This window comes from Eleutherodactylus coqui, chromosome 6 (assembly GCF_035609145.1).
Source record: "Eleutherodactylus coqui strain aEleCoq1 chromosome 6, aEleCoq1.hap1, whole genome shotgun sequence".
Taxonomy (NCBI): domain Eukaryota; kingdom Metazoa; phylum Chordata; class Amphibia; order Anura; family Eleutherodactylidae; genus Eleutherodactylus; species Eleutherodactylus coqui.
In genome coordinates, this window is record NC_089842.1 from 50,897,812 (window position 1) to 50,921,997 (window position 24,186).

General features: G+C 42.8%; 1 protein-coding gene across 1 annotated transcript in view; it reads right to left on the reverse strand.

Moving 5' to 3' along the window:
* The window catches only part of TMEM88B (transmembrane protein 88B), a 95,128-nt gene extending 79,700 nt beyond the window's left edge, over positions 1 to 15,428 (reverse strand). The window contains exon 1 of the mRNA XM_066606800.1: positions 14,642 to 15,428. Coding sequence (XP_066462897.1) covers positions 14,642 to 14,911 — 270 coding nt within the window. The 5' untranslated portion in view covers positions 14,912 to 15,428. The remainder of the gene's footprint in view (positions 1 to 14,641) is intronic.
* Between the last annotated feature and the right edge of the window lie 8,758 nt (positions 15,429 to 24,186).

Sequence of the window (24,186 nt, forward strand, 5' to 3'; positions counted from 1 at the left end):
TAAGCTGCATTTACATAATCTAATTGTTTAAGACCAATATCTAGTGCTATAACATAGAAGCAAAGCAAAGATCTGCAATGGGACCTTGGTGATTGATTCAGAAGCAAACTATCCCCTACTACTGTAATAATACATATAAGTAAGTGCTCACATATAGTAACACAGCCATCATAATGTCATAGAAAATAAAAATAACAGCAACATATAGTGCCCACATAGTGACATAGTATGTTAGGCTGAAAGAAGACAATGTCCATCTAGTTCAGCCTATTTCCACCCCCCTTGTTGGAACCATGGAGTGACAAACATGGCACCCAAGTAATATCCGGCTGCAATGACATACAGACATAATATCCCCATAATGTGCCCATATAATAGTGACATACAGCTTCCATATTGTACTACCATACAATGTAATGCCATGTCCAAAGAGCGTTATTGTCAACAAAATGATACGAAAACAGATAAGAAGACCCCGTGGCGGGTGATCCTGAAAAGAAAAAGCCCTCAATAAAAACTGCATGGTGTGAACCGGGCACCAATAGTTTAAAACAACTGTAAGCAGTGATATGAAAAGTTATTCTTCTCCTTGGATGCGATGTAAAAGATGATTATATACAGCCAGTTAGTAAGGCAACCAAATAATCAGTGAGACGTGCGGCACATAATGCTTCATCTGACGTACTGTGAATATTCATTTAGTTACCGCACAACTGACTCCACAATTTATCTGTTTGCCTCAGTGATGATGACAGAAGAACCTTCTATTATACTTTACGTTAAGAAGCCGAGGAGCATTTAACAAGCACAGCAGTCCGGGTACAACAGGATCATGAGGGATGGAGGAGATCACATACTGGGCTATTAGTGAGCTCACATTACTTTTCTTATGACTGAACGGCAGGCTGTTTCCAGGTGAATTTACTGCATATTATCTGCCTTCTGAAGCTATAGATTAAAAAGTTGTCACCTTTGTGGGATGAGAGTTTATGGCGAGGTCCCACAGAGCTGGCTTCAGTGAAGTGTGCAATCAGTTAGCAGGTAAAGCATACTTCCCGTGAAAAATAAAAGCTTCACAGTGCTGTAAGATGATCATCTACAGAACCCTACGTGAAGTCATTTATGTAGCGGACCTCTCCTGCTTCCTAATTCACTAAAGGGAAGTTATCATTGCCTGCTATGTTATAGATACAATGGAGATGCAACCCGGTCACTGTTTCTGCAAGTGCTAGCTCACATCACACTTGCTACTCTTCCCCACTTGCTTAGTACACTTCTGTACACTGCAAAAAAAAAAACTTCACAGTGTTGTGAGATCCTCATCTGCAGTACCTATGTGAAGCCCTTTTTGCAACAGAAGTTGTTATCATTTGCAATGTCACAGTTACAGTAGAGCTGCGACCCGGTCACTATCACCGTTTCTCACCTTACATTTACCATTTCTCCCCTCTACCCTAACACACTTCTGTACAGTGCTTGAACAAGTGCCGATGCTGCTGTGATCACAGGACTTTTTAAGCAAATGTCTTCTACAGACAGCATGGAATTCCACTTGGATAAGCTATTCAAATTGTTTTAGCTACCTACATTACATTTGCCATTTCTCCCCTCTACCTTAACACACTTCTTGAACAGTGCTTGAACAAGTGCCGAGGCTGCTGTGATCACAGGACTTTATTAGCAAATGTCTTCTACAGACAGCATGGAATTCCACTTGGATAAGCTATTCAAATTGTTTTAGCTACCTACATTACATTTGCCATTTCTCCCCTCTACCTTAACACACTTCTGTACAGTGCTTGAACAAGTCCCGATGCTGCTGTGATCACAGGACTTTATTAGCAAATGTCTTCTACAGACAGCATGGAATTCCACTTGGATAAGTTATTCAAATTGTTTTAGCTACCTACATTACATTTGCCATTTCTCTCTTCTACCTTAACACACTTCTGTACAGTGCTTGAACAAGTCCCAATGCTGCTGTGATCACAGGACTTTATTAGAAATGTCTTCTACAGACAGCATGGAATTCCACTTGGATAAGCTATTCAAATTGTTTTATCTACCGACATTACATTTGCCATTTCTCCCTTCTACCCTAACACACTTCTGTACAGTGCTTGAACAAGTGCCTATGCTGCTGTGATCACAGGACTTTATTAGCAAATGTCTTCTACAGACAGCATGGAATTCCACTTGGATAAGCTATTCAAATTGTTTTAGCTTCCTATATTACATTTGCCATTTCTCCCCTCTACCTTAACACACTTCTGTACAGTGCTTGAACAAGTGCCTATGCTGCTGTGATCACAGGACTTTATTAGCAAATGTCTTCTACAGACAGCATGGAATTCCACTTCGATAAGCTATTCAAATTGTTTTAGCTACCTAGATTACATTTGCCATTTCTCTCTTCTACCTTAGCATACTTCTGTACAGTGCTTGAACAAGTCCCGAGGCTGCTGTGATCACAGGACTTTATTAGCAAATGTCTTCTACAGACCGCATGGAATTCCACTTGGATAGGCTATTCAAATTGTTTTAGCTTCCTATATTACATTTGAATTTTCTCTCCTCTACCTTAACACACTTCTGTTCAGTGCTTGAACAAGTCCCTAAGCTGCTGTGATCACAGGACTTTATTAGTTAGCAAATTTCCTCTACAGACAGCATGTAATTCCACTTGGGTAATATATTTAAGTTTTTTCGCTACCTACTTATAGCTGTTTAATTTCAGTCAACAAGTAGATTGAATAACTTAATACCTTTACATATTTCAAAACTTTCATACCCTACATTTTCAATTTGTGGTACCCGCATGTCACTTGAGGATACGCTTACTGTCTTCCTGAAAAGCCTTGATTGGATTTTCCAGACTTTTACTATTGATGACCTATTTTTAGGCTCAAAGTCGGAATAGGTGGCTTTGCTCCCGTTGATTTCAACGTGAGTGAAGCGGCCTAGTACACAACCAGCTCCAACCCCAATGATGATGTCTGGCCCTTATACTGAAAGCAGGCCAGGTGATCAGCTGATCGACAGGGATACCGATTGCGTATCCTCGCCAATCAACTATTGATGAGCTATGCTGAGAATAGGTCATCAGTAGTAAAAGGGGTTCTTTGATGTCATTTACTTAAGTATGGCTACTTGGCTTTGAAACACTCATAAAATGAACATAACAAAAAAAAAATGTATATGTATTATCATTAATTGTAAACGTAAACTCAATTGTACATGTAATATAGTTCTAAAGGACAACAACTTGTGAAACTAAATTTTTCATTCTGTGCATTTTAATTGGCCAATTGATATTACATTGGAACCACTGGTGTAAAGGCCCATTTACATTGGACGAGTGTCGGGCAAACAATACCCGACACTCGTCCCTGTATCCCCGCACTCCCATAGAGCTAGCACAGCTGGCTCGCACACGGAACGGCCAGCAGGGGGGGCGGAGCAGTGCAGGAGATTTCTCCCCTTTCACTACCCCGCCCCTCTCCATTCACATAACACAGGCGCCGTTCGCTATGGAACGGCGGCTGTTTAAACTGCACTATGAGCGATGATCGTCATTGCTCATCTTTTGGGCTGCTAAAAGATGAGCGATGACGATCATCGCTCGTAGAGCAGTTTAAACAGCCGCCGTTCCATAGCGAACGGCGCCTGTGTTATGTGAATGGAGAGGGGCGGGGAAGCGAGAGAAGATAAATCTCCTGCACTGCCCGGCCCCCCTGCTGGCCGCTCCGTGTGCGAGCCAGCTGTGCTAGCTCCCGTGTAGGATCACAGGACAGCGGGGATACAGGGACGAGGGTCGAGCATCGTTTGCCAGACACTCACCCAATGTAAATGGGCCTTAACTATAGGGGATGCAGGGGATGCGGTTGCACCCGGGCCCAGGAGCCTTAGGGGGCCCATACGGCCTGTCTTCTTCATATAGGGAGCCCAGTACTATGAATAAAGCATTATAGTTGGGGGCCCCGTTACAGGTTTTGCATTGGCACTGTATGTTGGTATTATTTAAGTATATTTGGCACTGTTAGTTCATCCTACGGATCATTGTTACTTTTTATCTTTGAATGGATAACAGTCACTCATATAAATGTAGTCACTAAATACATAATTATTGTTTTCCCCGGCCCCTTTTGCCTATTCAATGCTCCATATATTCTGTTGAAAATTACCCCTCTATAATGTTATTTTCAATCCAGATTTTTGCACAATTGCAAAATCTGACAGTAATGATATCTAATTATGGCAATAAAAAGATGGCAGGGAGCAAACAAACATCCAAGTAAACCTCTTGATACTGTCAATGTTCTGTACTACACAGGTAATTCATCATGTAGCTCTTAATAAACTGCATGTAGCACAAACAACCTAATTAATTCTCTTATCAAGCAGCCCAAAAACACCCACCTTCCAAACAACCAGGACTCCTCTAGAGAGTCGGGGACTAGTAATATATCTAATTCAATAGCATCCTTTCCAATTAAAAGTTATTTTATATTTAGGGTTAGGGGGGCATTCTTGCAATGCCTTCTGCCAGGCTCACTTGCAGTGGCGTAGCTATAGGGGTCGCAGCGGTTGCATTTGCAACCGAGCCCCTAGGCCAGGGGGGTCCACATGTCCTCCTCACCATAATAATGTTGCTCTCGTCCTCTCCTGCTCTACCCAATGTGCTTTAAGTAGTCCCTCACCTGCAAGGCGGTAATGCTTCGTGTGAGGCAGTCGGACATGGATAGGTAGGGCTATATTCTGCCCTATGTACGGGCCTGACATTGGTTGGCTTTCCCCCTTACTGACACCTGTGCTTGCAGCAGTCTAAGCCGCTGGGCAGCAAGCTAAGAAAAGACATGGCTGTAGCATCATCATGCCCACCCCAAGGGCAACCGGCAACACCCGCCTGCATAACACCAGAAAGAAGCGTGTGGGAGCCGAGGAGGATATACTGTAGAACTGAGGAGGGTCGTAACTAAAGGCTCATGTGCCCGGGTGCAAAAGTTTATCTTGGGGCCACCCAACTTCTCTTAACACCTTAATGCAGAGGCTTAACTTGAAGCTCCTGGGCCCCAATGCAAAACCTGTAACAGGGACCCCAACCATAATGCTTTACTCATAGTACTGGGCTCCCTACATGGAGAAGAGAGGCCTTATGGGCCCCAGCTCTCAGGGAGGCCCTGGGAAAGCCCTTTAGCCCCGCCCCCTATCTCGTCAAATATGGGGACATAGGTAAGAGATCCCATATAGCTCTGCCGCCTCTCTCCTCACTATGGGGAATTCCAAGGCTCTTTCCTGATCTTCTCCCATGGAATTTAACGAGGCCGGTGCTGCTGCCATAATTGGTTTCAAAATCATGCGTTTTCACTCACTCTCGCATCGCAGGAAAATCTATGGCCAGTGTGTAAGTGCCCTGGCAGTAGCATTTTAGTACCATCCCCTGACAACCCCATCAACAAGACTGTTGTATTGTTATAACTTGATTTACAGCGTTTTAATACATTGTAGTTATCATACCGCATTAAATGTCAAGTTAACATTTATGACATTTGCATGCAAAAATAAATACAATCAATTACAACTAAAAACTGGAGGACTTCTTTCAATTTCTGGTTTCCTGACCTTTATGCCAGCTTTCACAAAATTCTACTGACAATTATATAGATTGAATGAGTCATCAAAAAATGTTTTTGTACTATTAAAACGTATTTAAGAATTGTTGTAGATTTTCATTTTTTTCCCATGTCGTTATCAATATATATACAGTATATATATATATATATATATATATATATATATATATATATATATATATAAATAAATCCTGAAATCTTGCAGTTTTCACTCTGAGCACTGAACAACATAATAGACTGACATTTCCGGTTCAATGGAGTTTACTACCCAACATTTCTTCTCATTATCATCACAAACAGGATTAGAATGAAAGTTGACATCTATATATACAGAACACAGGATCCGCCATTCACAATAGCTGATGGTTACAGCTCACCTCCTCCCCCTCCTTACACAATGACCTATGCACATGTCACAGAGTATGCCCACAACACTCTCCCATAGATATCAGTGAGCATCTCTGGACTATAGATTCCTATGCTCCATGTGGCTGCTGTAAAGCATATCTCAGGCAAAATGGTTTTTACCCGAATCATGTATGGGTAATAAAATACAAAATAATGAGAAAATAAAAACCAAAAAAGAATATTAACAGTATCGGGTTTTATTTGATTTCATATTCCCTTAAAAGCCGCACATTTCATTTAATTCCCTTTACTGTGGTCACTCTACACATTCAATGATATTATGAGGGTTACTACATTAACAGTAGGCCAAAGGACATTATATAATATGAAGGTCTTCAGACTGTCCAATTGATCAGGAGTTTAGAGACGAATTAATCCATTCTGTCATTAGATGGGATGAGATGATAGGATTCATAGTCCTTAGGGTGCATTCCCATGAACGTATATCGGCTCGGTTTTCACGCCGAGCCGATATACGTTGTCCTCGTGCGCAGGGGGGGGGGGGAGGATGGAAGAGCCAGGAGCAGGAACTGAGCTCCTGCCCCCTCTCTGCCTACTCTCTGCACTATTTGCAATGGGGAGAGGTGGGCCGGGGCGGGGCTAATTCTCGAAACTTAGCTGCCCGGCATATTGTCGGAAGTAAACGTGCTGCATTTTGCCACAGTATGACGCATCTGCGACAGAACCTCCAAGGTTGCAGAGCGGACGTGAACCCGGCTTAGACCTTGTTTAATTGGCAACATTGTTATCTTAAAGAATTCCTATAGAATTTTATTCACAGAGCTTTCACAAAAGGAAAACATTACAAATTAGTAATAACAGGGATTTGCGCTATTTAATGCTTCCATTATAATGACATGAATATAACAAGAACGAATTGTGAATATAAATCCCATTAAAAGCATTAAATACTTTGAAGTCAATACAATACAGTCAGTTCTTCCAGCTACATACAACCCTATTGTCGGGTCTGCAGAGACCTACACTCTGTGTAATACCATTAAATACATTTGTAATCTACGTGTTAATTATGGCAATAAACCTCAAGGCAGAGATGTAGGAAGAGGAGGCCATAACTTTTCCTGGCAAGAGCTCAGAAAGTTCCCATAAACCAAGTTTAGTGCACAGCGGGACAAATTTATTTTCTGTCTCTTTTTATAAACTTGTTGTACTCTTCAGGTATTCCGTGCATGCCGGCATGTCCGTGCCCTTTGTCAGAAATGTAACGCCAGGTCTGACCTTGCATACATTTTTTGCATAATTTTTGACAGTTTCTAAAGTCTGGTTTACACGGGCCGATGATTGCTCACAGATCGCTCAAACGACAGTTTGAGTGACAGCTTTGACCGATCATTTTGCATAAACTATAAAGTGGCTACTCAGCTACTTAGTAGCAATTAAGTGTGCAAATGAAGCCTTCCCTGAATGCAGTTAATAGCCCCAGGGCTATTATCTGCGCTCAGATCCTTTGTTCTCCACAGGGAAACAATGCTATCCGCACTCCCCGTGGAGAACTGCTGATAAGACTGACTGACGATTTTTAGGTTGGACTAAATTTAACAATCAGCTAGCAGTGCCCGAAAAGCGCATGATGGGCACACATTTAAACGCACCAACTATCGCCGATTAGCGATTTTTTAGCGATCATCGGCTGGTGTAAATGGGCCTTTAGGGAAAATTATAGATAAATCTATCGGTTTGGGGCAGCCATGTCCCCTCCTGACAGGTCCTGTCCACTTTTTTGAAAATAAAGTTAGAAAAGCCAGAAATGTTTGCACAACTACCGGCTTGCGCAGAAATGTGCAACTTTTTTACTCCAGAAACTGCTCTAAAATCTTTTGTGCCCCAATGTGTTTAGTCAATCTCCTCTATTGTGTTCATTCATATACAAAACCGAAGAAAGGTTGTTTAGATCACTTTAGTGACTTTTCGAAAACTATTTTCTAGGTGGAAAACACTACATAAAAGCAATTTAGCAAATATAATTGTTTTTAGTAGTTAAACTGTTCCTTGCTTTAATCATGTGTAACATTCTATATAGAGTTAAGTGAACCTAAACAGTAGAACCCTGTTTTAAGCTAAACTTTGCTAAAGGTTCGGTTCAGCAAGAACCCGAACCTCAGGTGGTTTGTCTTGGCCGAACCCAGTAAAAGAAAAAGAAAGAGAAGAAGGAAATAAAAGGAGAAGAAGGAAGAAGGCCGGGCTCACACGAACAGATCGGATTCCGCATGCAGATATCCGCAGTGGAAGACCTGTATTTGATCGTGGAAGCGAACTGTGTATAGTCACGTATGCGTTTGGTTTTCCGTGCGGATGTACATTTAAGGACAACATGTCATCAGTGCGGAAAAACAAATGTAAGTAGGGAATTACGTCAGAAAGTTGCCCAACTCTCTGGAAACATCCTTCTATCACTCAGGCAACCACCCAGACGACATTCTCCTGTGGTGTTGTGGTGAGACATGTTCTGAGAGCCTTCAGGACAGGATACCACTCTCTTGGCTTGGTTGGTTTATACTACATTTTTAGGTAGTAGTATAAAACACTTTTAAAAAAATCACTTGTTCTTGTGGAGGAAGAGCCCAGAAAATAAGCGGAGGTTGCAGACAACAGTCTGGATCAGGGTGCAGCATCCGATGAGCGGGCCCACAGCCAAGGAGATGGTGGGGTAGATAAGGATTTCTGTGACGGTGGCTCTACCATATTCTCCCCTGCGAGTAGTTTGGGACACATCCAAGTTACTGCTGGGGGAGAGAAAGAGAAAGGGTAACTAGCCGTTACCTTACAGTTTTTTGTCACTCGTGATGCCACCGTTCATTCTTCTGCAGTGAAGCTTGAGATGGAAATAAAGTAATCCACGCACAGGGATAACTTTCTGAGCAAACCGGGAATGGTCGGTAATGCCTATTTACTTAAGTCCAACAAAGTTCCAACTAAACAGTAACAGTCCAGAAAAAGAACACTTTACACGCTCAAAAGGTAGTGGGACAGGGAGGACTCTCAGGGTAATCCAGACAATCCACAGTCCCAGTTATCTGTGTGATCCTGCTCCCGGCAAGCTCTCTCTCCTTTTCTTACTCTCTACCGGTCATCACTCGCTCTTCTGGTGACCTTCTTCTTTTCTCTCTGACTCTCAGTGCTTAGAGGTAGCACTGGCACATCCTGGGTAGTGCAGGCCCAGGACAGGCTTCAGACCATCGCTTGGCCTCTTCCATTCTGGACCACACAGACCAGACAGTGTCTGTGTGGCTCACTTACTTGCAGCCTCTCTCTTGCAAGACTTCTGCTGACTCCCTTGCAAAAACACATATACATAGAACGATCACATGACTTACAACATGATACATTTCTCAGACATAACCCAGACGTTAACCCATTCAGTGTTGCAGAGGTAGAATACACATAAAATGCATACATATAGAAGACACTAACAATATCATTGCACAAGACAAACACATTCAGCATTATGGAGGGGCCCGTTAACTCTGGGCCACTACAGGGGTGTTGCTCCCCAGACTCTGACCTGCATTGTCTGCCCACAAATCCCGGCTTTCTTTATCCCATTTGTTATTTGATCTCTTAGCAACTTGTGAATCCACATCTATACACAACGCAAAATAGAGATCAATGGAGCTCATACTTGCGGAAGCCACGGTAAAATAGAGCATGCTGCAATTTTTCTTCTACTCTCAGAATCCGCAATTGCTACCTGCAAGTGTGAGTGAACCACTGAAAGTCAATGCATTTCAATACCCACGTATCATACTAGCTGACAGCAATCACAGAATCACAAATCTGCTCATGTGAGACCAGCCTCAGTCACATTCTGCAGTCCTTCCACAATTCGCTACTTAAAGAGACACTGTCACCCTGCTGTTTAGGGAAGTGATAAGGAACCGAGGGATGTAATGTTTGTACTCACCCAATCACCCATTCCTGCGCTGTCTGTCGGGGAAGTCTGTACATAGTCTGTAAATCTGACTCTTTTCAGATTACTTTCATAGACGTCTATGGGAGATAATGTGCACAGCCGTTTGAGGAAAATAAAGGTCGTGTAATACCATTTACTTCAAGGGAAGAGTGTGGATGCACTACTTAACCCCCCACCCCCCTAGTGAGATTTGGGATAATACTTCAAAAATCCCACAGGGTACAAATGCTCCAGAGACTATGCAAATGTCCAATGCATCATATCTGGAAAATCTGTACCCCATTTTTTGAAGTATTATCCTGGATTGCCCCAGGATGGTTTGGAGTAGTCAATCCACATTCCTCCAATGAAGTAAGTGTCATTACACCTTCTTATATTTTCTTTGCTCAGGATTTTCGGTACCTTTTTTTCCTGAGTGCTACCATTTCTTTTTTGTTTTCGGTGTGTTGCATCTATACCAAGACCCATTGACCACCCTCGTGTCGATGATGACGATCTCCATGGCCTTTGTCCTGGATTGTGGAATATCTGTGCTACTTTGATGGTAAAAGAGCAGAATGTGCTGCTTTGCTTTACTAGCACTAAGGACCTGTTGAAGGGATGGGGAGGTCCATATACCATCTTGGGCTTGCTGTGCGCCACTTTCTGAGATCTATGGCAGGTAAAAACTGCTGGGGATTTGTGCTATAATATACACCATTTTTGCATAAATTATAGTGAATTTGGCAGGCTGTGGTCATCCTCGTCCCCTCCCATCAAGTCCCAACCACTTTTTCTAAAAAGTGTCGAACGGTATAAAAAGCAGAAGAGTTACAAATTTTTGCACAAGTAGGACTTTTTAACATCAGAATCCCTATGTAAACGCTTTTATGAATTCTCCCCCCCCCCCCCCCCATATATCAGGGCACTGGTATTGTTAATCTCCAGAGGGTATATACTTTATAGGTATTCATATGTTGAGGTCTACGAATACGGCAATGCAAAAAACTCAGATAAACACACTGAAGGATGTGCACAAGAATATTGGATACATAAGCCTTCCATCATTCAGCAGGATGCTTGTGGCACTTTTGCCTTCACATGTGATAATTGTAGTTGTCACAGTGTCCCTATGCATTGACTTACTGTCAGTAGAATCATGCACTGGAATCATGGAAATTGCAGGGAAATGTCATCCGTATTCAGACAAGATAAAGGAAAAACTATTTAAAGGAACACCTCATCATTACTGCAGCTGATGCATGCTGAGCTAAACCAGGGGACAAGACTTTAATAACATAGACTTAAAGGAGAACGGCATCATAAGGAGAAAGGAAGGAACATGGAGAGAAAGTGGGAGCTAAATTACTGATTACTGAAGATAATCTAAACCCTACTGCACTCACTAAATCAAACTCTTCGCCTTCCTGACTTGCATCCATGACTGTAAGTTATGGTATATTTCTATGATATACCATCAATTCCTGAATGGTGAGAGCCTGAGAGCTAGGACCTCCACAAATCTCAGAATGAAGGGCCTTCAGAGCTAGTTAAAGACAACATATAAAGGGTATGCAAACCTTTGTGCATGAAAAATCAATATACCCATCTTACTAAGTCCCTACAGAAAATAATATGCTGTGCTTATCTGAGCTTTTTTGCATTGAGTTTTCCTTTTCTTGGATTTAGAAAGCCTTGTACTTTCTTTGCAGGCTCTCAAGTTTCAGGTTGGGGGTTGTTCCCAGAACCAGCTGAAGGAACACAAGCTCAGCTTCCCCTCCCCTCTCTTCTTTTAGAGGCTGTGTAGCATAACCACACCCACTTAAAACAACACAGCTATCTCTCATCTTCTTAGTAGCTACTGGTCCATTGACAAGAGCAGAAAATTCACTTGGAATGGGAATTATTCATTATGTCCAGGGTGCCAGAATTTTGATGTCCAAAAGTCGCGTCAAAATTGTGACTTGTCTAGCACAATTGGGCAGAGCCACCAGGCCCATCCCATTTACTAAAATCTATGCTAGAAACTTCTTCAGAGATATGCCTTTTAGGGCCCATTCACACCTGCCTTAGGACTTTCAATCACAATTCCATCTCTGTGTTCTGTTTTCGCACAAGAAAAATGGAATTAAAGGGGTTGTCCCGCGCCGAAACGGGTTTTTTTTTTCAACCCCCCCCCCCCCCCCCCCCCCGTTCGCCGCGAGACAACCCCGATGCAGGGGTTAAAAAAGAACACCGGAGAGCGCTTACCTGAATCCTTGCGCTCCGGTGACTTCTTACTTACCTGATGAAGATGGCCGCGGGGATCTTCTCACTCGGTGGACCGCAGGGCTTCTGTGCGGTCCATTGCCGATTCCAGCCTCCTGATTGGCTGGAATCGGCACGTGACGGGGCGGAGCTACACGGAGCCGGCATCCAGCACGAGCAGCCCCATTGAAAAAAGAAGAAGACCGGGACTGCGCAAGCGCGGCTAATTTGGCCATTAGACGGCGAAAATTAGTAGGCTCCATGGGAACGAGGACGCTAGCAACGGAGCAGGTAAGTGAAAAATTTCTTATAACTTCTGTATGGCTCATAATTAATGCACAATGTACATTACAAAGTGCATTAATATGGCCATACAGAAGTGTATAGACCCACTTGCTGCCGCGGGACAACCCCTTTAAGTGTTTAGGTTTTTCCTCCATTGACTTGAATGGGTTCTCAGAAAAGTGGAATGCTGTCATTTTGCTATTGTTCCATTATGTTTCTGCTTTTTTACAGAACAAATAGCGCAGTCTGTAGTGCTAAATGAATGGAACAGCACCATGAATGTGTGGCCAGCTCTCCATTGAAAGTGATATAACTCAGGTTGGAGCTGTGCTGCAGAGGCGAACGGAAGTGAGGCAAATGGACTCCCCATTCTCAGGATCAATGTGGGTCCCAGTGGTCGGACCCCCACCAATCAGTTTGTTATCCCCTATTCTTTGGATAGGGGATAATTTCATTTTACCAGAATACCCATTTAAGGATGCTGCAAGTAAAAGACTTAGAATAAGCAAAATAAACATCAAATGTATAAATCCCAAGAGCCAAGCGTTCATTCCAGGTGGTATGAGGGAAGCATTATTCACATGCCTGTAATGGGCAAAGTATCATTTCCTCATTAATGGTCAATCAGTGTTGATCAAGTATATTTAGGAACACTACACCTGGTGTCCAACTAAGGCTGGTTCCACGTGGCCATCATGAGGGCACATTTTAGGTCTACATTATGTCCCTGCAGTAATGTCCCTAATGTCTACTTAGCTGGACCCAGATTACCCTTGAACCTAATGGTGATCCAGGCTTGGTTCAGTATATCCACAAGGGTCTTTGATACAGATGCTAAAATTCATCCATAATACAACTATATATTCAGCCTCATCTCCATGCCGAATGCAATCTACTATTCCGTGTATAGTATGGAAGGGCAAAGACCTACTTGTGAAAAAGTTGCTTCATGCATGTGATGAGTTTTCTCGGATTCTTTGGTTTCCATGTACGGTACCAGAAGCTTTTCTACTAGAGATGAGCGAACGTACTCGTTTAGGGAAATTACTCGATCGAGCATCGCTTTTTTCGAGTAACTGCCTACTCGGGTGAAAAGATTCAGGGGGCGGCGGGGTGGAGTGGGGCGTAGCAGTGGGGAACAGGGGGGGGAGCTCTCTATCTCCCAACCCCCCACTCCCCCCTGCAACCCCCCGCTCACCCCCGGCGCCCCCCGAATCTTTTCGCCCGATTAAGCAGTTACTCGAAAAAAGCGATGCTCGATCGAGTAATTGCCCCAAACGAGTACATTCGCTCATCTCTATTTCCTATCATACACTAAATTGGAAACCACTAGGCAAAACTCACATCATCAAAATTGGGGTTATTTCGTTTAGAAAAAAGATGGCTGAAGGGCAACTTAATAACTATGTATAAATATATCAGGGGACAATACAGAGATCACTCCCACAATCAGTTTATACCCAGGACAGTGACTGTAACAAGGGGGCGCCCTCTACGTCTAGAGGAAAGAAGGTTTCTACACCAACATAGAAGGGGATTCTTTACTGTAAGAGCAGTGAGACTATAGAACGTTGCCTGAAGACATGATGATGGCAAACTCAATAAAAGAGTAGAAGAGGGGCCTGGTTGCTTTTCTTGAACATTACAATATTACATGTTATAGTCACTAATTACTTCAGAAGGGTTGTTGATCCGGGAATTATTCCGATTGGAGTCAGGAAGGATTTTTTCCCTAAAATGGGAAAAATTGGCTTCTACTTCATTGTTTTTTTTTTCCTTCCTTTAGATCAACAATGGGAGGTAAGAGTTTTAATAGGTTGAAACATAAACGTCCTAAGGACAGTATAGAGAGAATGTATATGAACAATACGGTACCCCTCATCCCAGTTAGGACATTTCTCTTATGCGTGGACCATGTAAAGGAAGCACTGCTCCCACTTGCTGGAATGGTTAGTGTTAATAACTGATAATACCATTGGACATAATGCATTGCCCTGTACTGTAGCTATTGATTTCCTGGCCAAGTAAGCTGTTAACCCTCCCCTCCCTGAACTAGATAGCATATGCACTATTTTTTCACACCCTAATATTCTGTTAAATCTATCCTTCTCAGCTTAGGTCATAAAAACACAAGTCACAAAATCTTTAATGTACTTACCCTTGAATGGCATTTAAATCCGAAATAAACCACTACGATGGTTGGAGTCAAAACGATGGTGAATATGATAGCCAGGATGATGGAGTTGACTAGAAAAGCCAAAAAGTTAGCTCCAGAAACAAATATAGTCCACATCCAGCACCCCCACCGGCTCCGAGACTCCATGGGCAAGAGCTGGTCTTCCATATTATAAGGGGGGAGCCCCGGGATCATTCTTGAGGTGTCCGACATGCTGTCCACATCAAAGTCATCAATCTCTTGGTCAGACATTTTCAGCTGTAATATACTCTGAGATTACCGAAATTATTCCGAAAGTAATGTGTTATTTCAATGTGGTCACACTTGGCTTTTCACACTTTAGCCTATACCATGTGCAAAGTGCAAAGGCACTGACCTGGACTGGAATCTTGCTTCTTCTTCTTCTTCTTCTAAATCTATGAATTACCAATAAACTTGGTTAAATGTTCTTCTCCTTATAAGCAAAAAGACTTCACTGCTAGATCCATGGATAAGATGCTTGGCTCAGCTAAGGAGAAGGCTTCCTCTGGCCAAGTTGTCATAATGGTCTTCCTCTTGGCACTGAGATGACTTTTACTCACATTCGACACAGTAGTAGAAGTGATGCTTTGCAGAGTGAGAAGCTGCTCTGTTCGCAGCCTGTTTTTCAGGCTCGATGTTTCCCTGTTCACCGCCTCAGCTTTGTGAGCTTGCTTCAAAGAAGTCTCTACTGCTAGTAGCCAATCGGCTGCAAACTGAGCCACACAATCTGTCTCTCTGCTTAGTATTCATGCAGCTCGCTCATCTGCACCTAGACCCGTTCTATCAATTCGGCTTATTTCAGGTGGAAACTAATGTCATTATTCTGCAGACCAATGCTGACTTTGTCACACTTCCCGGTTGGGGGTAATGAGGCAGTTTGTATCAATCTCTGAAGCTTAGATGTCTCCGCTAGGTTCAGATGTGTGTGTCACTTTGTATCTGCCACATGTAGATCCGAATCAATGATGAATGGTCTTCAATGAATCCGATGCATACATGTAAGATACATGCGGCTAAAATGCTACCGATACTGAAAGTTCAGTTATACGATGGAACAAACAACTATCCAACACTTAGAGAGTATTATGGTTCGGTACGAGCCGTGAGTTGCACAGGGCTGTAATACGGCACTCACAGAAATGTATAGGGTTCTTCTGCAGTGCTATATAGTTGCAAAAATAAGTAAGTGAACCCTTTGGAATTAAGTGAATTTCTGCATTGATTACTAAGTCACAATCATAAACTTATTTAGCAGGATACCTCTGTATTCTTCCTACTTTTTGAGTTTATACTTATTACTGTTGCTCTTTGCTGTTACACTAAGAAAAAAAAATGTTACTGTTTCTTTAGGAACATTTGTATGGGACAGAGCCAAGGCCATGCTCTCTTGCAAAGTCATAAAATGGAGATATAAGGAGGAGCTTGATTTTCTTTTGCCAATGAGTGTAAATAGGAAGGTGTCCATTCACTGACAGCAAGCAGTGTTCTTGAAAAGAAAATCTATTGCTCTGAAATACTGAAAGTCCTTACTAAGCAGGTTTACCAGGATAGCAGACTAGTATAGTGCTTTACAATGACTTCTGAGAAGTTGATTCACACAAATCTGAATATTCTCACCCTTTCCCTTGACTAAAGGCTATGAACACTTCTCGGGGTATATTTTTTTTCCCCTTAAATGCATGTATTTTGGGCTAACAATCATTTTTGCAATTGTTTAGTTAAATTTAGTCTTGCACTCTTTGTCTTTTGCAGCTTCTACATATCCCTGTAAATGGAAACTGCAGTCTCTGCCTGGTTTCAGATGAACATATTGTCTGCAGTCACCCCTCCCCCAATCTTGGGTTGAGTTGAGTGGCTGCACATTAGTCTGCACATGAATATTTAGCTCCCTCATATTGCAATCTGGCTTTCTGCATGCCAGTAGGGTATATGGTGAGCCAGCCATGTAGTTTATCAGGTGGTGCGTATTTGGCTTCTTTTTCTGTGAGTTATGTCTTTGTACATTTTTTCTCTCACCTCTGTGACTTTATTTAGCTATTAGTGAGATAGCGTAGGTTCTGACGTACGCATAGTGGCCTTGCCGCGGCCCGTCAGCTTACATGTTTTGGCCAAAATGCAAACTAACACTTACATTTAGCAGTGTGGGTTTTTTTTGCATGCAGTGTGTTATAGATGCTGGAGGAGCCCAAGATGTCATGCCAGTGTGGTGCACTTTGGTGATACAGGGCAATCCACTGCTTTACAGTAGGGGTTGCATTTCTGTATGGTGGCACACACTTATCTATGGCTGGCACCCTTGATATCGATTCATATATGCAGACTACATTTGTCAGCAGTCACCCCTCCCCTAATCTAGGGTTGAGTGGCTGCACATTAGTCTGCACATGAACATTTAGCCAGCCTTCATCTCTGTAGGAGATCCGTCAGTGAGGCTGGGCTGACAGCTTAATTTCCCCCTGCACTCTCCTTTCCTGCACCTTCTTGTCAGTGAATTTATGACCAGCATTTTTAATCAAACCATATTGGAAAAACGATTGTCATCCCAAAATATGTGTATTTTAGTGACACCCCCCCCCCCTCCTAATAGATGGCCATAGCCTTTACCTAATAATTAGAATTCTTAAAGAGCTACGAGTATAAAAATCAATTAGAAAATGTCAGCAGAGATACAACTTTAGCTTCTGGGCCCCAGTGACAAAATCTTTTATAGAGCCCCCACCTTTAATGCATTATTTACAATACTGGTGTCTTCCTTTGCGGCCGAGGGACCTTTTCACTCCCTCAAGTACCAAGCCCGGGTGTGACTGGTACCTCTGCACCCCTTATAGCTACACCACTACCAGCCAGGTAGGGGAGGGATGCTACAACTGTACGCTGCATCCTTTGCAGCTCTGATGGCATGCTCTGGAGGCCCTGACTATTACAAATAAATGAAGGTGTAATTCCCATTATTCTTTCCGCTCCGCTGATCTCTCATCATGCACAAAAATGTTTGGGGGCAAATTGTAAACATGGATTTCCTTGTCAAAGTGACAGCTGTCTGCTGATGAGGCGTCTTCATTGAAGCGTTGAGATCATCAAGCTCATCAATTATCACCGGTTACACAGATAATTATCACTTTTCCTCTTGAAAGGAGGGGAGGCTGCAAACCACAAGACATCTCAAACAATACAATTCTCGTTCTTATAGTATTCTGCTTAGTATTCTTAGTGGATGGCAAGAGACGTCTTGTTCTGCATTCATTAAAGCTAAGGTATTCACATCATGATGCTGTTAGGGCGGCCTATGAATGGAAGGGGCACAGCTCAGGGAAGTAGCACCTCTACAATGGGTGCTATGACTTTTTCCAGGTCTCTTAGCTATTGGGAGTGCAGAATTTAGAGCTGCACCTGGGCCTGCCACATAAGAGGACAACAGTACTATGAATGGAAAGTAACTATTATGGAACCGTCATACAAATTGCGCATTGAAATTCTGGATTTTCCATAGTCTATGTCAGTGATTCCCAACCCGGGTGCCATGACACCCCGGTGTGCTGCGAGAACGCGCCGGGGATGCCCCCAGTCTGGGAATCACTCAGTTGATATTAAATGGGTTTCCCAGGCAGTGCCCGCCGGGATACACCAGAGTTAGAGTGGAAGAGCTGCTCCAACCCCTGTGTATCGGCCGATGTCCTTAATTGCAGGTGCAGCACTCATTGAAATCAATGGGAGCTGCGCCTGCAATTACGAGTGCCAGCCAATATACAGGGTTAAGAGCAGTGGTGGGCATTGCCTGGAAAACCCCTTTAGGCTGGGTGCAGCATCCCAAAGGGTAACTCAGGACACAAGGCATACGCTGAGGAGCTGTGAGGGTAGAGTGGTCACTTGTCACGGTGGCACCTACCAGGCTTTCCCCCTTGAGGCACACATGTAGCTTCGGCCAGAGCAGGGCTGGGCCTCTTCCAGACACCCCTAGAAGAGGGATGGCCAATATAGATGGAACAGGAATACATTTTTGTCACACGTGATGCCACCGTTCCTATTACCCACCAGTATGACCGTTGGCGGTAATAAAGAGAATTCACACACAATGTAAGATTGAAGTGCTTCAGTCACTGGGAATGGTCAGGGCCTGGCAAAAATTTACATGGAACACACTAGTGCAGGTAAGAACAGACGGTTGAAGGTCAGGGAGGAAACTCAGGATGACAACGGTCCTGCAGGCCTGGGTTATCTGTAGGTACCACTCCTGGAAGGAGAACTCTCCAGAGGAGGATAGGGGTAGGGTCACTCCACAGACACTCTTGTAACACAATACCTCTGCCCGGTGGTCTTCGCCTTCTTTTATCACGCTCTCTCTCAGTCTCTCTTTCTCCTCACTCTCTATTGGCTCCTGGCATTGGAGTCTTCCTCTCCTTTTCCTCCATCCCTTCACCACATGAGGGTTGAAGGTACCCCCATGTGGCCTGCACTTCACTCCACTACTGACCATTGAAGAGGATGGACTCCAGACAGACTCTTAACTCTCTTCAATATTTATAATTTCTCGCAAACAGCATGACAGGACAAACATTGATACATTTGCAGACATTTCTCAGCTTCATGAGATTGCAATAATAGAGGTCCTGCACATGGCTGCATTATGGACCCTCGTACACATACACATCTATATATATAAAGACGAAAGCCCTCACTGACTCACTGACTGACTCACTCGCCAAAAGTTCTCCAACTTCCCGCTGTCATAGAAACATGAAATTTGGCACAAGCATAGATTATCTCCAAAATAGGAAAAGTAATTGGGTCCCAACTCGATTATTCAATTCTAGCGCAAAAGAATTGGCGTCGAAATTTTGCGTACGGAATCTAAATCTCTCCCTTCCCAATGTCATAGAAACTTAAAATTTGGCACGAGCATTGATTATGTCATACATAGGAAAAGTTAATGGATCCCAACTCGATTATTCAATTCTATATGCCAAAGAATTAGCGTCCAAATTTTACGTACGGAATCTAATTCTCTCACTTCCCAATGTCATAGAAACGTGAAATTTGGCACGAGCATTGATTATGTCATAAATAGGAAAAGCTAATGGGTCCCAACTCGATTATTCAATTGTATGCGCAAAAGAATTAGGGTCCAAATTTTACGTACGCAATGTAATTTTCTCACATAGAAACATAAAATTTGGCACGGGCATTGAATATGTCAGAAATAGGGAAAGTTAATGGGTCCCAACTCGATTATTCAATTCTATGCACAAAAGAATTAGCGTCCAAATTTTACGTACAGAATCTAATTCTCTCACTTCCCGGTGTCATAGAAACTCGAAATTTGGCAGAAGCATTGATTATGTCATAAATAGGAAAAGCTAATGAGTCCCAACTCCATTATTCAATTCTATGCGCAAAAGAATTAGCGTCCAAATTTTACGTACGGAATGTAATTTTCTCACTTTCCGGTGTCATAGAAACGTGAAATTTGGCACGAGCATTGATTATGTCATAAATAAGAAAAGCTAATGGGTCCCAACTCAATTATTGAATTCTATGCGCAAAAGAATTAGCGTCCAAATTTTACGTACGGAATCTAATTCTCTCACTTCCCGGTGTCATAGAAACTCGAAATTTGGCAGGAGCATTGATTATGTCATAAATAGGAAAAACTAATGGGTCCCAACTCGATTATTCAATTCTATGCGCAAAAGAATTAGCATCCAAATTTTACGTACGGAATCTAATTCTTTCACTTCCCCGTGTCATAGAAACGTGAAATTTGGCACGAGCATTTATTATGTCATAAATAGGAAAAGCTAATTAGTCCCAACTCGATTATTCAATTCCATGCGCAAAAGAATTAGCATCCAAATTTTACGTACGGAATCTAATTCTCTCACTTTCCGGTGTCATAGAAACGTGAAATTTGGCACGAGCATTAATTCTGTCATGAATAGGAAAAGCTAATGGGTCCCAACTCGATTATTCAATTCTAAGCACAAAAGAATTAGCGTCCAAATTTTACGTATGAAATCTAATTCTCTCACTTCCTGATGTCATTTTATATAAAGGAAACGTCGCATGGTTACCTCCACGTGGTGTTTCCTGGGTAACGCAAAGAACCATGCAAGATGGTGAACATATGTTTTTCCGGTATCTCTAAAGTAACCACGACTTCATAAGATTTTCCGTTTGAACATCAGATAAACACCAGTACCAAATTAACTCGGGCGAAGCCGGGTATATCAGCTAGTCTATAATATAATGTCCATAAACTGCAGTAAGGGGGAAGTACTGCTCGTGCCCCCTTTACAAGTGGCTCTGAGCCCCGCCCCCTGCAGAAAAGTTTTATACCCACCAACTTTTCCATCTATGGTCACATGACTGTGATATCACCAAAGATTCTATAGTGACTAACATTTACATCAATAGTCACATGACAATGACCTCACCAAAGATCTAGGAGTTTCTTGAACTGCATAAAAAGCACTGCAGCTGTGTCACAGGATGCAGTGAACTGCAGCAGCTCAGAAATCAGGAAGAGTGAAGCAGCAATCAGTGCTGCAGGCCAGTGGAGGATGAAGTTCTGGGACTCTTAAGAAATGGGTGCAATGATTTGCAGGCACCAGAGTGAGAGTCAACCAAAGAAACAGAGCCTGCTACAAAGAGGACCGAGGATTGCTGGAGGTAAGTGAACTTTAGAATTGAAGGGACATCAACAAGAGATCCCAGAAACACTTGTTGCACATCAACCAGAGGTGCTACATGAACAGACTGGAACCAGGAAGGATATTTCAGAGGAACACTTAAGGTCGTAAGTGAGGCTAGCCTCTTTAACAACTGACATTGTGTGTCGCTAACATGGTACATTGTCTAATACACAGTCTGAAATATTGTTATTTCTGGTTATGAATTGCAGCAACGTGCTAGGACTTAGCTAGTTATACTCAGGCTAATACAACAGTACCGCATAAGTGCAGTTGTTTTCTAAACTATTTCTTAAACCAAATAACTTTGTTTTCCTTTAGTTATTTGTTTGAAATAAATTCTCTACTTTTGTAACTCCATTGTCTGCCTCATATCCTGTAACCTGTGTCGCCTACCATCACCTGCGACTGCTATGGGTCCATACTGTACCTTCATGGGCCTTGAATGTCATACTGAGTCACACATGGGGTTTTTTTTGGTCACAGAAGCCATGCAAAAAAACAAAATTTGACGTATTCCAACACATGTCATACTACAGAAGTATGTAATACATTGCAGTACGGAAGCACCATATGGCTGCACACATAAGAAGGAACAATAGGGACTCTCATGGGCTCATTAAAAAAACAATTGCACTCGCATGCTATGCAATTTGCATGCGCGTGTGATGCACATTTTTACCATTGAAAAACTATTGAAAAGCACTTGCAAATGTTTTCACACGTGTAAATTGCAAATACGCAGATGTGATGCAATGCTATGCATTTTTAAAGCAAAAACACACAATTTTACAAGTGCGTTATCGATCCATTACCATTAGGGCTCATTCAGATGAGCGCTGTTTTCACGCATGAGAGGTGCGCACAGAAAGTGCTTCTATAGGAACCAATGGGTTCCTATAAAAGCGTTCACATGAAAGATTTTTAGAAGCTCAAAATCCTCGCACCTGCCAAAGATAGGACATGCGTGGCTACAATGCCGGCATCTAAGGTCCATGCTGTGCAAAAACATAGGACCTGTCCTATCTTTAGTGCGAGCTGCGCAGGAGCTTCCATTGACTCCTATGGGAGCAGGAGTCTATGGAAACTTTTGCACAGGGAAAGAAGATTTCTGCCGATCGAGGGAATACCCTGCTGCTTACAGCAGGGCATTTAAAACCTGCTGCCCAGAAGCACATTTTACATGTCCTGCTGTAAACTCCTGTTAGTCCCAGCTGGGCAATTAGTAGGGGAATCCTTCCACCACTCTCCCCAAGGGGGTGGAGTTACAGGGCATTCCCCGAGGGCTTACCCACAAGCGTAGGTGAGGCGGCGGGGCTAGAGGAAAACACCCCTTGGCCCTAAACCTCTAGCTCCGCCCCTCTATGTTTGCTATGACAAGCCCTGTGAGATGACATGTAGCCCTGCCCCCTCTCTCTAGCCCCACCCACTCCCTCTGCGCTTTGGCGATATCCCTCCCGGATCCCCAGAGCAGGGAGAGACAAAGCGGGGTTATGGGAGATTAACTCATAGCAGGGACAGACAGATCGGGGCTATGGGTTAATACCCATAGCCCGCTCTCTCTCCCTGCTATGGGGAAGTCCCAAAGCCCTGCGAGGTTTCTTCTCTCTCTCCTCCAGTGAACAGCTGCGCATTCATGCGATTTTTAGCGCACTATAGTTGCGATTGTTTTAAACAACCTATACTGCGCTGACACAGCGTTCGTGTGAATGAGGCCTTATAGCCATGATACACTAGATTTAGGTTAGTATATGTGTGATGTAGGGAAGGTACATGGGTATGTATGCATAAGGTTGCTATAGACTTAAAGGGCCACTTCAGTGATTTTTTTTTCCCCCATTTATTATGTAACTAGTTCCCCAGTATATATAAGCCATGTGGTATTACCTGGTTTAGTTATTCATTTCCATATGAAAATCCTTCTCTTCATTTGGGTTATCTCATTGTGACCACCTGTCCCTATCTTATTCCTGCAGAGCAATCTCAGTCAGCAGAACTTCCTGTATGATGAAACTGCATGGACTGTAACACACAGGCTCTTCACAAAGTGGGGGCAGAAACTTCTATCACAGTTACTGCTGATGATTAGAGGCTGCTATCACACGGTTCTAATGAAGGAGATTACAGTTCATCCTCCTGACTGTAGACTTATGTCCTGTAGCTTATTTAGGAAGATATGGAAGGCAATGATAATCATACTGTCCTCCCAGCAGGCAGAGGTGGTACAGGCTCTAGCTGGTCATGCAATGCTAAGGTGATGCATCATGGAATTACTAGCACAACATAGAGTAATAATAGAGAAATCTTAGCATCAAGATGGTGCCTGATAAATATCAGACTGCACTGCATAGAAATGACTGCAGGGTACATAAAAACCATCCAGAGTGTGACAGACAATCAGGTTAGGTGGAAGGGAATGTGTTTTCACTTCAGTGACTTTTTAATGCTTTTTTACATGGACGAGTGTTCGTTTTCCCTATGTAAAAATGCATGCGATCAGCTAATGAATAAGAAAATGTCAGCTGATCGTGTCTTTTATATGAACGCTAGCTGATTACCCGGTGTTGTCCATGTATTTTATTTTTAGATACGAAAAGAATTTAAATATGTGTTTGTATTGATTTAATATATTAGTATATAAGGAGGAAGAGATCATCTGTGTAATATATTAGTATATGAGGAGGAGGTCATCTGTGTAATATATTGGTATATGAGGAGGAAGAGGTCATCTGTGTAATATATTAGTATATGAGGAGGAGGTCATCTGTGTAATATATTGGTATATGAGGTGGGAGAGGTCATCTGTGTAATATCTCACTG